Below are 13,700 nucleotides of genomic sequence, written 5' to 3' on the forward strand. Positions count from 1 at the left end.
CACATCAAACCGAGGAGTATATATACCTGTGGTTGCCACAGGCATTGCGCAGAAGACTGTGACAATGGGCAGTGGCGGCAGAGAACATAGAGCACAGGCTGTACATTTTCGGATCTGAAGACACTCCAACTTTAATAGATAACATTCAGGCCGGCACTGTGCGTTCGCATACCACTACATTCTAGTGCAAGAAATGAGGGTCATGGTTTTTGAAGAAGTTGTAATTTGTGTGAGAGACAAGTATTGATCTTAACATGCGTTGTACCTCAATCTGTTTTTGACTGTCTCGCAAAAGAAACATAGGCTGCCTCTACGTGCGTTTCTAGAGCTTGGGAAAGGTGACGTCCAAAGAATCTAAATGTTTTCCCGCACTCCAGCATCTTGGTCGTCTCTACTTCGCCATATCGCAGAGAAGCCACATAGCAACCCTATCGTCTCACTTCTTGACCAGGCAATGAAGGACAGATAGAGAACTTCGATTTGTTTTCAAACGCAGAAGCGCGGTCGCAACGTCCAAGTTGTGATTATCTCTTTGTAGGGCTTGCAGCGCCCGCACATGTCTCGCTTGCCACCATCTTTTCGAAGCTCTGTAGAGCGAGATAGTAAAACAAGAGAAGTAAGCTGTAAGATACGTATACTCCTGAGTATGACCCAAACACATAGAACTCACGCCACACTTATTCGAGGTTATATTCTTTTCGCAAAGATCCGTGACACAAGACATGGTGCAGTGTAATTTCCCTTTAGGTTGTGTACAGGATCATACTTTGGAAGGATCATACATTCAAGCTTGATGTTCTTTCTACTTTGTTGCAGCCCGCATTGAGTGGAACTACAGACGACAGCCGGCTTCAAGCTTTTCGACTTCACTCAATGCTGACACATACAGCGTGCATATCTCAGCTTTTGGTAGGATCGAATTGTCGCGCAGTAGAGGAGTAAAGTCACAATTATCAAAAGAAAACAAAAAAAAACAAAAAAAACACATGTACCGTCAGTGTTCACGGAGCATTGTGCTAGACTGAATTGTGTGCAGCAGCTTGAAGATGTCACAGAGCCGAATACTCGAGCTCCTGCTACCAAAGATATAGTGCATATCTACGACTGTTTCGAAGGTCGGGCAATCTTCCATCAAAATGCGTGAGGTCAGCTTTCGAAAGATTTTTTCGTCTCTTAGAAGCAGACAGCTCTAAAAACAGATAATCGAGTTGGGAGTTTGGTTATCGCGCAGACAAAAAACATTTGCCGTGTAGGAATACTCGGTTGCGTCGTAAAGGATTGGATGGGAGAGAGTATATATATGCCCTCGCTTACTTCTTTATGGCAATTATGTCAAGGACGGTAAGTAGTTGGAAGAAAAGTGAGTTTGAATGCAGGGCAGGTACAAAGGTTGCAGTAGAGAGGTGACAGAAAAGTGTAGGATGATTCCATGGCTCCTTGGTCGGATCTCCATCCGCCCCTACTCTACTCTGGGTATCAATAACTTCTCATCTCACACCTCACCCTCCTCATCTCCCATTCCCCATCGCCAACTTCCGATTCCTCTTCACAAGCGCCCCCAACTTCCTCTCCAACACCTCTTGCTCCCGCCTCGCACTAACCATCGCAGCCTCCGCCTCTTCCAGACTCAACAAACAGCTTCTCTCGATCTGTCTCCCACCCGCCGAACCACCAACGCTCCCTCCCTTCACCAATCCCTCCGGCCAATGCTCCACCTTCTTCAACTCTTCCAACATCCTCCTCACATTCGCATCCGCATGGTCCAGTGTATTCATACCTAGCCCGGCGCCGACTAGGCCTTCGAGCCCGCGCACGAATACGCCGCCGGATTTATCGCCCACCATACTTGCTAAGCCGTCGAGTTCTGTAGACCCAACGGCCCCGCCTTCGACCACCGCGCGCGCTGCTTTTTCAAACCGCCCGGCTTGCACAGAGATAGACGAAGTGCCCGACCCCGGAGCGCCGCCGACAGCAGCCATTTCTGGGCGTGGGTGGTTGGGGGGCGGGTTATCTGTGCGTGGGAGTACGAATTGATTGAGATATGCGCCGGCGTCTGCGGGGGTTTGCTGTTGCACGGGGGGCGAGTTTTGCGGGAAGTCATTGGGGTGGACAGGTGGTAACTGCTGCGAATAGGTATTGGGATCGAATTTGAGAGTGCTGGTTGGCGAGTTGGGGAGTTTCTTGCCGGCCTCCTTCAGCGCTGTAGCGATGGTGGGGAGCACGTCGGACGAGTTGTAGGGGCCGTTATAATGCTGGCTGGTGCGCGAGGACGGGTGATAGCGCAGGTAGCCGGTCAGTTGCTCTATCTGAGCCTCGAGTGAAAGGGCTTTCTCTTCGAGCTCGGTGGTCAGGCCCCAGAGGAATTTCCCGTTGGGCGTGATGAGTGTGCGGGAGTCGGGTTTGTCCTGAGGTCCATTGAGACGCACAGGCTTCTTCTTTGCGAGGGCGTCGAGGTCGGCTTCTGAGAAGTGAATTTTGAGGTCAGGGGGAGACGTTGGGTGGCCGGATTGCGTGGTTCTCGAACCGTGCGTTAGGGTTGATGAGAGCGGCTTGAAGAACTCGAGAGCTGATACGAGGATGTCGCCGGTCTTCTGGAGGCCACTGAGAACTGACTGTGCACTTGGCTCGCGCCTGTCCCTCGCCTCTTCGGGGTGGGTCTCTGGCTCTGGAGTTGCGCTTGCAGAATTGCGCGCAGACTGTACCTTGACAGAGACGACACTAGGTGTCTCCACTGGCTCGTCTTCCACGATCACACTCTTTGGTGACGCAGGTTGGCTCTTCGCAGCAGCGGTCATAGCAGCGACTGGCTTGGGAGTTATGGATGGCTTCTTGGCTTTCTTCTTGCGGCCAATGATAGGTGCCTGCACCACCTCGACATCAGACCCATTCTCTGCCACCTCCTTCTCTTCCTCCTGTCGCTTACGCTCTTGTCTATTCTTCTTAGCTTGCGCTTTGGTGATTTTCCTGACTGGCGCGGAGCCGACAATGCTGTTAGGAGGTGGAGAGTTAGCTCTTGAGATCATGCCTGATGTCATGGAGGCTGTATCGGAGATCAACTCGCTGGCTGGCGTGCCAGGCTGATTCAAAGAAGCAATACTCGCCTGTCTCGACCTCAGCTTGTCCATCGTAGGAATCTGAGGAAGAGGTGGTGTCGGCGCAGCCACGGCGGGTGGCGTCTCAACCTTTGGTGTTGATACAAGTCGCAGTGTTCGGGGCGCGGCCGTGTGCTTGATGGGCGAAGGCGCAGCCGCTACAGCTGGACTTGCAGGTACTGAAGGAGTTGTAGTTGGAGGGATTGTGCGCACGCTCTTCGTCTGTGGCTCTGCCTTGCGCGCGGCCGCAGTAGGCATTGGCTCCTTATCGACCATCTTAGTGGTTGGGATGTCAAGCTTGCCAGGGTGCTGCCGTTTGGTGTTTGCGTTGGGGATTCCAGTAGCAATCGAAACGTCTGCGCTCTCCTTGGCGGGCACCTTCTGGCTGCTATCCTCTGACGCGGTCGCTGGCTTCTCAGCTCTGTCAGCCTTCTTACTGGCTGCCTTGCTCTTCGCTGTGGTCTTTGCAGGCGTTTCGGGGGTGGCCTTCTTGTCCTTCAATTCTGATTTCTTCGTCGATGCATCCACCGCTGTCTTGCTTGAGGCCTCAGTCACGGCTTGTACTTTGGCACTGGAAGCTTTGGTGGGCGACTTCGTCGGTGTCGCGGGTACTGCATTCGTGCTTGCGGCTGGCGCGGCATCGACCGTCTCGACAACTTTCACTGGCTGCTTTCCCTTCTTTGTCTTTGCAGGTGTCTCCGGTTTGACTGGCGCGACAGGTATCACAGGTACAGCAGGGACAATAGTGGATGAAGTGGTCCGCGACATTGGACGAGAGACGGCCTCCTCAGCGATTGCCCTGGGAATAGCCGGAGCGGTAAAGCCTGGCGGAATGGATGGCGTTGACCGTCGAGGCTGCTCGAAGAATTGTCCACCCAGTGGTGTGCCTAGCGGAGGACGCATGGGCTCGTTCTCGTCATCATTGACGAGTGCATCGACTTCGAGCGTAGCTTGCTCTTCATCAGCAAACGTTGTACCTATGTGCACAATAGTCAGCATTTGTTTCAGTCCTAGCCTGCAGTGGCAAGAAGAGGTAGCGGTCGACAACAACGACGGCGGTGACGGCAAACGGTAATAGTAGGCAACGCTGCAAAGCACTTAAGTACATCAAGTTGCAAAGGTAGTTCTCTCGAGCATCTTCGTCACTTCAAAGGCAGAAGGATTGTAAGGAAGCCATCTCTCTATTAGAAAGTAAGCATGCCGACTAGAGAGCGGCAGGAAGGGGACTTTACGTACATGCGATGGCAATGACGAAGATGACGAGAGAAGTTAACCGAGGCGTCTGGCGAAGCAGCATGTTCCACCCAAGTAAAGAAAGACATGAACAAGATGCGAGGTATTGAAAATCCATGAAATCGTGCCAAAGCCAATGACCTGTGCCCACGGCTGGCCGTTCATTTAACGCCGAGCAACTCAGTGCCTTTGCACTTGTTGATATGCCGATGCAGTGTTGCCAAGAACCCAAAACGCCGTGCGTCGTTGCCGCAAAGAGAAGTACTAAGACAGTATATCTGACCCAGTGGCCGACTAATTGAGTGAAAGAAGCGAAATGTCTACCACCGTCCGGCACCGCCGAAGTTGTTATTGTTCGCGTAAAGCGGAGAGAATCCGTTCTGGCCTTGGCCATACGGTCCCTGCCCAGCCATGTTCGCCTGGTGTAGCCTCGCCTGTAGAATACTCGGGTCTTGCATATCAGCCATACCGCCTCCTCCAGAGGAAGTTGTGTTGGCGTGGCGATGCTTCTTGCCCTTCTTCTTAGATTTCTGCGAACCAGACTCCTGGTAAGCGCCAGGCGAGGGTCCATAGGGGAAATTTAGCAGGCCAGGGGCAGGGGAGGTAGAGGTCGAGGGATGTTGATTGAGAAAAGAAGGAAACATTGACTCACGCTTACCAGAATCAGCCGTCCTAGCACCACCGTCCATGTTCCTGTTGCGGAGCAAATCCTGATACAGTTCGTTGGTGTTTCGGCCGGCTGCATTCGCACCGTAGGGCAGACCGCCAGTAGCGAAGCCATGACCCTGGGCAAACATGTTGGTACCGCCAACAGGTGGAGTGCTGGTGGGCTTCAAACCCGGAGGCGGTCCTTGCACGTTGGTGAAAAATTGTCCGCCCAGAGCTTGGTGCTGGGGCATCTGGCTGAACTGGTTCGCGTTCTTTGGCATCATCGAGTTTTGCTGGCTCATAATCTTCTGGCTTGCGACGGGCTGAACGTTTGCCGAGGCAGACGCGCTATCATTGGCAAAGCTGAAGCGAGACGTGTGCCTTGCGTGACCGGAAGCATTCGCCCCGAGATTTTGTTGGTTTTGGGTGTTTTGCAGGGTGGAAAGGAAAGCATTGGACTGAGGCCCAGACTTGAAGTTCGATAACAGAAGTTGCTGCTGTTGCGCTGGCGTCAGGGCACGGTTGTTCAAACCGAGGTTGCTGAAGTCGTCTGCCAGGGACGTGTTGCCAAACAGATTACCGCCGAAACCCTGCTGGCCTGGAGGAGCGATGGCGTGTTGATTCTGGTGGCTGGTGGCGGTTTCGTGGTTTCCCTCTGGCTCTCCGCCAAGTTGAAGGCTACCTCCAGCAGTCGTCTCATTCTCCTCAGGCTCTGCAACTGGAGCTGCTTGGGGCTGCGCAGCAGCCTTGGCCTCAGCTTCAGCCTCGCGCTGCTTCGACAGTTCCTGCTCTTTCTCCCTCATCGCACGTCGTTTGGCGCCTCCATTGGGATCCAGGAGCTGAGGGAACTCGACAATGGCCTTGAAATCTTCTTCCGAAAGCGCGGCGCTGGAGAAGACAAACTTGAAGTCCGAGTTGCAGATGGTCTTGAGGAGGCCTTCGAAACCGGTTACTTTTGGCTTAACGGGTGTGGGTTCTGGAGAGGCATCTTTCGACTTCTGTGCAGCCTTCTCCTTTGCCTTCTCTTTCTTCCTTTCCTCCTTTTTCTCCTCTTTCCTGGTCTTGGGCTTCGGTACCGGCTCCTCCACCTTGGGCGGCTCTTCCTTCTTCGGCGCCGGTGTTGGTGCTTTCGAAGCTTGCGCGGGAGTGGCATTTTGTACCATTGGGCTAGGATGCGATGCGATCGTTGAACGACTAGCACGACGCTCGAGGGCTGCTTTGCTCGCCCAGCCTGCGGTTGCCGGTAATCCTGGCGAGTCTTGCGTAGGGCTCGATTCTTCGTTGCTGTGCTGTCGACTCATCGGTGCGGCGGCGGTGGTGATGGCGGTGGTGACGGCGGCGGAGACAGGAGGTCCAGCGTGGGCGGGAGGCGCAGAGCGAGACGTCGATGATTGCGCAGGCTGCTGCGTCTGGATGGAATTCATCATCGATAGATCCTGTCGTGTGAAGCTTTCGTTGTCTTCACCGGGTTCGTGGAGGAACATGCAGTTGCGGTTGTTGCACTGCTCGCCGCGGAGGTAGGCTGAGCAGTACTTTGTCGTGCCGTATTGCGCCCTGTAACGAGTGAGCATGCTAGGTCAGAAGCGAGTTGACCATGCGTGGCGTACCTCAAGACCCTATCGCCGTTCTGCGAGCCATCGACCGCCGTGATGCAAGCCTCAGCATCTTCCTTGCGGGCGAAAGTGACGTATACACCGACGGACTGCTGGTGCTGGGCATTTTCGCGAGCCTTGCTGACGACAATCTTGATGATCTTGCCGTACTGGCCGAAGTAATCAGGACCGCGGAGCGTGTCGAGCAGCCGGTCTTCCCGTATCGTTGGTGTTAGACCGGTCACGTAGACGAGGTTCTTCTGGACGACACGCAGACCGGCGAGGTGCTTGCGGCTGAGGGAGTCGGCTTCAGCCTTCTGAGCCTCCTTCTGCCGTATCTGGGCGTTCTTCTTAGCTTTCTGCGCGATCTGCTGCTTGTGCTTGGCCATCCTGTACGATGTTAGGCGTGTCTAGGAGGACGGGCGCGGGGACCCACTCTTCGGGAGTGATGTTCTTGAACTCGATGGTCGAGTCGTCGTACGGACGGCGACAGGCGGGACACAGCCCGTTCATGGTTGTCTTGATGTTGTTGTAGCAGAACTGACATATCTGGCGTGGTATTAGTACAGGCGACTCGGCCTGGCTTGACCGTGACTTGGCCTTCGGCGTACTTGGTAGCCGCAGGGACACGGGCGGAAGTTTCTGTCCGACAGATCGAACTCCTCGACGCAGAGCGGGCAGCACTCGTCCTCGTCGTCATCGACGAACTGGTCATACTGCAGGCGGGACATGGTGTGTGTGTGTGTGTGTGTGTGTGTGTGTGGAGTCGCAGATGTGCTGGGTTGCGCTGCGGGTAGTGAAGTGGCCACCGGGTGGGAGCGTGCCGCGGTGGTTGTCTACAAAGATGCAGCGGGGTCGCGGGAGTATTGTGGCTGGAGCGTGTCAGATGCAAAAGACGCAAACAAACGCCGGCGGTGTCAAGGAAAGAGATGCACTATCGTTCGGGGGTGGATGGTAGAGCGCGCTGGAGGCAGGTGCAACTGCAAGAGAATGACCGCTAGGGAAGGCACGGGCCACACTAGACTCCCGCCTGCAGGCGAGCTTGAGGAACGTCGGGTATCGAAGCCACTTTCACCACCCCATTGCCTGCCACCTCCAGCTGCATCGCGCAGCCTTATCCGCTCGAATACACATACAATGGCTATGCGGCTCGTAGTCAGCCGGCCATTGGCCACCGCCGCGCGCTCGGCCGTCCCGCGCGCATTCTCGACCACGGCTCTGCGGGCGAAGGAGATCGCAGGCGAGAACACGGAGACGCCCAACATGCGGGTAGGCATCGATTGTAGCTGGCACTGAGGCGTCTGAGCTGACATGGAGTGCAGTACGCCCCGCGCAACGCGTCCGAGCCGCTCAAGCGTGCCATTGTCAACCCGGTCGACAAGTTCAAGGCCAAGGGCGAGGCCCTGCACACATACGGCAACTATCTCATGTCGTGTCTGCCCAAGTACATCCAGCAGTAGGTCGTGCCGTACTACTAATATGGTCATGTCTAACAGACCAAGGTTCTCCGTCTGGAAGGACGAGCTCACCATCTACATCCCCCCGTCAGGCGTCATACCCGTCTTCACCTTCCTCAAGAACCACACGGCGGCCGAGTACACGCAGATCTCTGACATCACCGCCGTCGATTACCCCACCAAGGACCAGCGTTTCGAGGTTGTCTACAACATGCTCTCCATCCGCCACAACTCTCGCCTGAGGATCAAGACGTACGCGGACGAGGCCACCCCGGTTCCCTCTCTCTGCGACCTGTACGACGGCGCCAACTGGTACGAACGCGAGGTCTACGACCTGTTCGGTGTTTTCTTCGTTGGCCACCCTGACTTGAGGCGCATCATGACCGATTACGGCTTTGACGGCCACCCACTGCGCAAGGACTTCCCCATGACCGGGTACACCGAGATCCGCTACGACGAGGAGAAGAAGAGGATTGTCGTCGAGCCGCTCGAGATGACTCAGGCATTCAGGAACTTCCGTGGTGGTTCCGCGGCATGGGAGCAGGTCGGCCCTGGTGAGAACACAACACCAGAAAACGTGAGTTCTTCCAGATCATCCTCCTGGAACTATCGTTGCTAATGATATTACAGTTCAAACTGCCTACACCCAAGCCCGAGCCACCAAAGGAGGGCGAGCAGAAGAAATAGAAAATTAGAGGAGAATGTTGCAACCTGTAAATACACGAATCAGTTACCTGTACCACCATCTCGAGCTTTCCTATGCATTGATTATTCAGCAGATCTAGCCTCATCTGATTGGCTGGATGTCGGAGGCTTGCGCCAAGACCCTCGCACTTCTCCGCTCTATCAGGTAAGGTTCGGGGTCGATCATGTCAGGTACCACATCTCCAGGTACGATTCGACAGCTGACAACATGCAGCACTTCACATTGGACGTTACCCGGAAAGTGCTGGTACCTCGCACTTCATTGCCAAGAGCTGCCCCTCACTGCATCACGGCATGCTGCATGCCAGGACGTAACGACGCCGGAGTGGCTGTCCGCTCCGCCGTTTTGTGGATCTATAAAACGCCTTCATCGTCTTCAGGAAGACACCATGCCTGAGCTGGCTGGTACTTCCGATCTTGACCCATACTGCTAGTTCATCTACCTACCACGTGGCTTTGCACCGAACGTATAAGTACCAGTCATGCTGTCTTCCTTCTTGTTTCGTACCTCCCATCTCCTCACCCTCCTACCATACCTGTTATCAGTGACCGCAGCAATGGCATCCACGACCAACACCACAACAATCAAGCTCGAGCCCTTCACCCTCTCCTCCCCACCCGGCACAGACATCTGGCGCAAAGCCCCCTCGCACAACGCATTCAACGCACCAACCCACCCCTCCCCGCTCCCCACCCACAAACTCTCCTCCTTCCAGCGCGCACGCTTGACTTTCTCTCTCCCGCCCGGCACCCAGCTCCGCCAGTACGACCAAGCCGGCCTACTCCTGCACCTCACCAAACCCGGCATCCCGGACGAAAAAACCAAGTGGCTGAAGACGGGCATCGAGTGGTACTACTCCAAACCGTACATAAGTACCGTCGGGTGCGATGCCTGGGCTGACTGGAGCGTTGTCCCCATCCCCTCCTACACAAGCAACTCCTCCAGGCCTTCAGCGACGATCGAAGCCAGGCGCGAAAAGGACGTTTTGGGAAAAAGCCTTTGGGTCTACTGGATTATCAAAAGGGAGGATGGGACAGAAGAGCGCATTCCGCTTCGAGAAGTAAACTGGTTCTTCGCCGAAGAGGAGGGGTGGAGTGTGGGTGTTGGTGGCTATGTGGCCAGGCCTACGAAAGACGGGGGTGATGAGGAGCTGGGTGTTGAGTTTGCTGAGGGGGTGGAGGTAGAGGTGCTGGACTGTTGAGTTGCGGATCTGGAACAGCCAATCCACCGTGATAATCATCGTGGCAATGGAATGTGCAGATCATAATGAGGTTCTTATTCCATACCCGAGTTTACGTCGAAGAGAGCTGTAGCACTTTGCCAATAAAATCATACCATGTCAAATGGTTCGTCAACAAAACGCACACTGCTCGCTTCCTGAACGTTCGCAGTACCTTTCTTGCCTCGCACTGTAAACAAGGGCTGCGAATTGTTTGTGCATTCTGCTAATTCAGTCATGTTAGGACGATGATGGTGGCCGTCCAAATCAGGAAGGAACAGCCGAGGATTCAACACTCGCCTCTTTACTCTAACATTCTTACAGCAACACAATCATCCAGAACACAACGTATCTCATTACAAGCAGGAAGTGGCTTGTGGTCGAAGTGCTTCCATCGGACTCGAAAGTGCGAATCTGTCACCGACCAAGTCAAGAGGAGAAAGAGCAGGAATCCAAGACTCAAGCACCATGGCCGTATACGATATGGACGACGCTCTCAGCACAGCGCGAAGCAAACACACCTCCAACACACCATCAAAACAACCTTCAAACCCCACCGCAGAAAGCAGCGAAAGATACGACCGGCCCATCGCCGCAGCACAGGAATCCGGACTACCCATCATCGACATCTCATCATACCTGGACCCCTCCTCATCTCCTTCAGCACGGAAGACAACTGCTCAAGCCATCAATGCCGCATGCGTAAACTACGGCTTCTTCTACCTCACCGGCCACGGCATCCCCACCTCCGGGTTGCACCAGATCATCGACCTAGCGCGGCGGTTCTTCGCCTTACCCTTGGAACAGAAAGACAAAATCAAGCGCTACGACGCCGGCGGCCCCGAAGGCGGAGACTCCGCACGCGGCTACCAGGGGTTGGGCGAGAATGTCACGGGGGGCCTGCAAGACATGCAGGAAGCTATTGATTTCTACCGGCCGTGGAATGGAGAAGAGGAAGTTGGTGATGGAGGGCAGGGGACGAGGAAGACGCTCCAGGGGCCGAATCTGTGGCCTGAGGAGCCGAGGGAGTTGAGGGAAGTGTATGAGGGGTATGTTGAGAGGGTGACGGAGGTTGGGAGAAGTCTCGTGAGGGCTATGGGTGTTGCGCTTGAGCTGGGGCCTGCGTGTGACTGTGGGGAGGCGGATAGGAGTACAGAAGATGAGGAGGTGTTTGTGCGGAATTGCGATGAGAGTTTCTGGGTTATGCGGATGATCAACTATCCTCCCCTACCGCCCTCTGTCAGACCCGCCGGCGGAAATCCAGAGGATCTCAGCCAATTCTCCTGCGGCGCGCACACAGACTACGGCTGCGTCACCCTGCTGCTCACCGATCCAACCCCGAGAGCGCTACAGGTTCAGTTGAAGGACGGGACCTGGCTTTCTGCAGACCCTATACCAGGGGCGTTTGTGGTGAACATAGGCGACATGATTGAGCGCTGGACAAATGGGATCTGGAAGAGTACTATGCACAGGGTTATACATAGGGGTGATGGGGGAGTCAATGGGAAGGAGGGAGGAGGCAGGGTCAGTGTGCCGTTCTTCTTTGAACCGAATTTTGACGCCATGGTCAGGCCTTTGCAGAAGTGTGTAAAGGATAGTGGAAGGCCGAGCATGCATGAGGGGAGCACGTACGGGGAGCATCTGCTCACAAAGGTGTTTAGTAACTTCTACTATAGTAAGAGGACAGATTGGTAGCAAGGCCAACGCCTGGAATGAGAAACCACAAGTCTCGAGAGCAGCGCCCATGCCTCTGCTGTTGGTGCCTTCATCTGAGTACAGATCGAGACAGGACTGTGGTGCAAACATGGATATCAAATACGCGTTCGTTGCGGGATGAGCCATAGCAGCTACGTAGCCTCTCCATCGCTTGCCACACCCGAGGACGGGCAACTTCGGTTTCCAAAACATTGGAAGCGATGTTTGCTATGCTGTGTCGTGTCAAAGGAAGGGAGGCGTCCTGCACATGACGCTAGATGGCGGTGAGCCCCACCACGTCGTAAACAAGGGTCCAACAGTTCGTACCCCTTGGAGGCCAGATACGCAATTGCATTCACGACACACCTTCTCACCCTTCACAGACCTCAGCTTGAACACGTCAGGCCGCCAAGATGAGCCTGCAAGCCCCTTCCCTCTCGTTGCGGTCTAAGAGCCCGTCGCGCAACAGCGGCTCCACCAAGGCGGTGATCCTGGTATTCACTTTCTGAGCACCCAATGTACCACGCAATGAATGCTCACAACTGCAGGTCGGTGGACCGTCCCGCGGCACAAGGTTCAGGCCTCTGTCTATGGAGCTGCCGAAGGTGTGTACAACAGCAACAACAACAACAACACTGAACACTCTAGTCGTGTCGACAGCTGACCCCTCCAGCCACTGTTCCCCGTCGCCGGCCACCCCATCATCGAGCACTGCTTCCGCGCCGTAGCGGCCGTGCCCGAGATCAAGGAAGTCTTCATTGTCGGCTACTATGAGGAGTCCGTCTTCCAGCCCTTTATCAACACCGTCTCCACCAGCTGGCCGCAGTTGAGCGTCAAGTACCTGCGCGAATACCAAGCCCTGGGCACAGCGGGCGGTCTCTACCACTTCCGCGATGTCATTCTCAAGGGCAGGCCCGAGAAGCTGTTCGTGCTCAACGCCGACATCTGCTCGTCGTTCCCTCTGCAGGAAATGCTGAGGCTGTTCGACGACAAAGACGCCGAGGCGGTCATGCTGGGCACAAGAGTCGCCAACGAGTCGGCCTCCAACTTCGGATGCATCGTCTCTGACGCCCACACCAAGCGCGTCCTGCACTACGTCGAAAAGCCCGAGTCGCACATCTCCAACCTCATCAACTGCGGTGTCTACCTCTTCTCCACAGAGTGCATCTTCCCCGCCATCCGCTCCGCCATCAAGCGCCGCACCGAACGCCCGCGCCTGCTCTCCTACCCCTCCTCGGAGAACCTCGAGTCCTCCTTCTACCAGGGCGACGATGACGACGAGGACAAGGCGAACCTCGTCATCCGCCTCGAGCAAGACGTCCTTTCCGATATCGCCGACTCGCGCCAGTTCTTCGTCCTCGAAACCAAGGACTTCTGGCGCCAGATCAAAACCGCCGGCTCCGCCGTCCCAGCAAACGCCCTCTACCTCCTCAAGGCCTTCCAGTCCGGCTCCGAAGAACTCGCCGCCCCCTCGGCAAACATCATTCCCCCCGTCTACATCCACCCCAGCGCGCACGTTGATCCCACTGCGAAACTCGGCCCCAACGTGTCCATCGGTCCGCGCGTCACCGTCGGTGCCGGCGTGCGCATCAAGGAGTCCATCGTCCTCGAGGACAGCGAGATCAAGCACGATGCGTGCGTCATGTACACGATCATCGGGTGGCATAGTAAGATTGGCGCGTGGGCGCGTGTTGAGGGTACCGCGCTGCCGGTCACCAGCCACTCGACGAGCATTGTGAAAAACGGCGTGAAGGTGCAGAGTATTACGATCCTGGGCAAGGATTGCGCGGTGGGTGATGAGGTTAGGGTGCAGAACTGTGTGTGCTTGCCGTATAAGGAGTTGAAGCGCGATGTCTCGAATGAGGTTATCATGTAAACGCTCTGCAGCGAGCAGGCTGCGAGTCAGACCGACAGCACCGCACTTGACCGACGGAGGGGACATGTAGCGTATCATATCCAAAAGTATAGCACGCCTTCCATCATCCCGAGTTGTTCGGCTTGGAAGTACCAAATGGTCAAGCCCAGGTTCGCAGAGTAATAGATGCCACAATCTCGCTC

At 55.4% G+C, this 13,700-nt stretch overlaps 6 protein-coding genes across 6 annotated transcripts; 4 read left to right on the top strand and 2 right to left on the bottom strand.

Annotated features, from left to right (window-relative positions):
* Positions 1–1,457: 1,457 nt before the first annotated feature.
* Positions 1,458–4,496, bottom strand: BU25DRAFT_33032 (uncharacterized protein). Its single transcript, XM_033702350.1, has 2 exons — positions 4,329–4,496; positions 1,458–4,273 (listed from the first exon to the last, which is right to left on the bottom strand). Exon 2 carries the CDS (start codon positions 4,089–4,091, stop codon positions 1,509–1,511), a length of 2,583 nt encoding a protein of 860 aa, XP_033563018.1. The 5' UTR covers positions 4,092–4,273; positions 4,329–4,496; the 3' UTR covers positions 1,458–1,508.
* On the bottom strand, positions 4,170–7,519 carry BU25DRAFT_409854 (uncharacterized protein). Its single transcript, XM_033706151.1, has 4 exons — positions 7,177–7,519; positions 7,002–7,114; positions 6,581–6,955; positions 4,170–6,527 (listed from the first exon to the last, which is right to left on the bottom strand). The coding sequence occupies exons 1-4, from the start codon at positions 7,294–7,296 to the stop codon at positions 4,646–4,648; spliced, it is 2,490 nt and encodes an 829-aa protein (XP_033563019.1). The 5' UTR covers positions 7,297–7,519; the 3' UTR covers positions 4,170–4,645.
* Positions 7,520–7,646: 127 nt separating this feature from the next.
* On the top strand, positions 7,647–8,759 carry BU25DRAFT_390787 (uncharacterized protein). Its single transcript, XM_033704587.1, has 4 exons — positions 7,647–7,834; positions 7,888–8,021; positions 8,068–8,599; positions 8,653–8,759. The coding sequence occupies exons 1-4, from the start codon at positions 7,703–7,705 to the stop codon at positions 8,707–8,709; spliced, it is 855 nt and encodes a 284-aa protein (XP_033563020.1). The 5' UTR covers positions 7,647–7,702; the 3' UTR covers positions 8,710–8,759.
* A 134-nt stretch (positions 8,760–8,893) lies between these two features.
* On the top strand, positions 8,894–10,084 carry BU25DRAFT_409856 (uncharacterized protein). The gene has a single exon (XM_033706152.1). It carries the CDS (start codon positions 9,210–9,212, stop codon positions 9,927–9,929), a length of 720 nt encoding a protein of 239 aa, XP_033563021.1. The 5' UTR covers positions 8,894–9,209; the 3' UTR covers positions 9,930–10,084.
* Positions 10,085–10,283: 199 nt separating this feature from the next.
* On the top strand, positions 10,284–11,670 carry BU25DRAFT_409857 (Clavaminate synthase-like protein). Its single transcript, XM_033706153.1, has one exon. The coding sequence runs from the start codon at positions 10,416–10,418 to the stop codon at positions 11,640–11,642; it is 1,227 nt and encodes a 408-aa protein (XP_033563022.1). The 5' UTR covers positions 10,284–10,415; the 3' UTR covers positions 11,643–11,670.
* Positions 11,671–12,055: 385 nt separating this feature from the next.
* BU25DRAFT_338975 (nucleotide-diphospho-sugar transferase) lies at positions 12,056–13,518 on the top strand (the record flags this gene model as incomplete). Its single annotated transcript, XM_033702749.1, has 3 exons — positions 12,056–12,136; positions 12,191–12,247; positions 12,316–13,518. The coding sequence occupies 3 exons, from the start codon at positions 12,056–12,058 to the stop codon at positions 13,516–13,518; spliced, it is 1,341 nt and encodes a 446-aa protein (XP_033563023.1).
* Positions 13,519–13,700: the final 182 nt, after the last annotated feature.

The sequence above is a fragment of the Macroventuria anomochaeta genome (assembly GCF_010093625.1).
Source record: "Macroventuria anomochaeta strain CBS 525.71 unplaced genomic scaffold BU25scaffold_12, whole genome shotgun sequence".
NCBI classification, from domain to species: Eukaryota; Fungi; Ascomycota; class Dothideomycetes; order Pleosporales; family Didymellaceae; genus Macroventuria; species Macroventuria anomochaeta.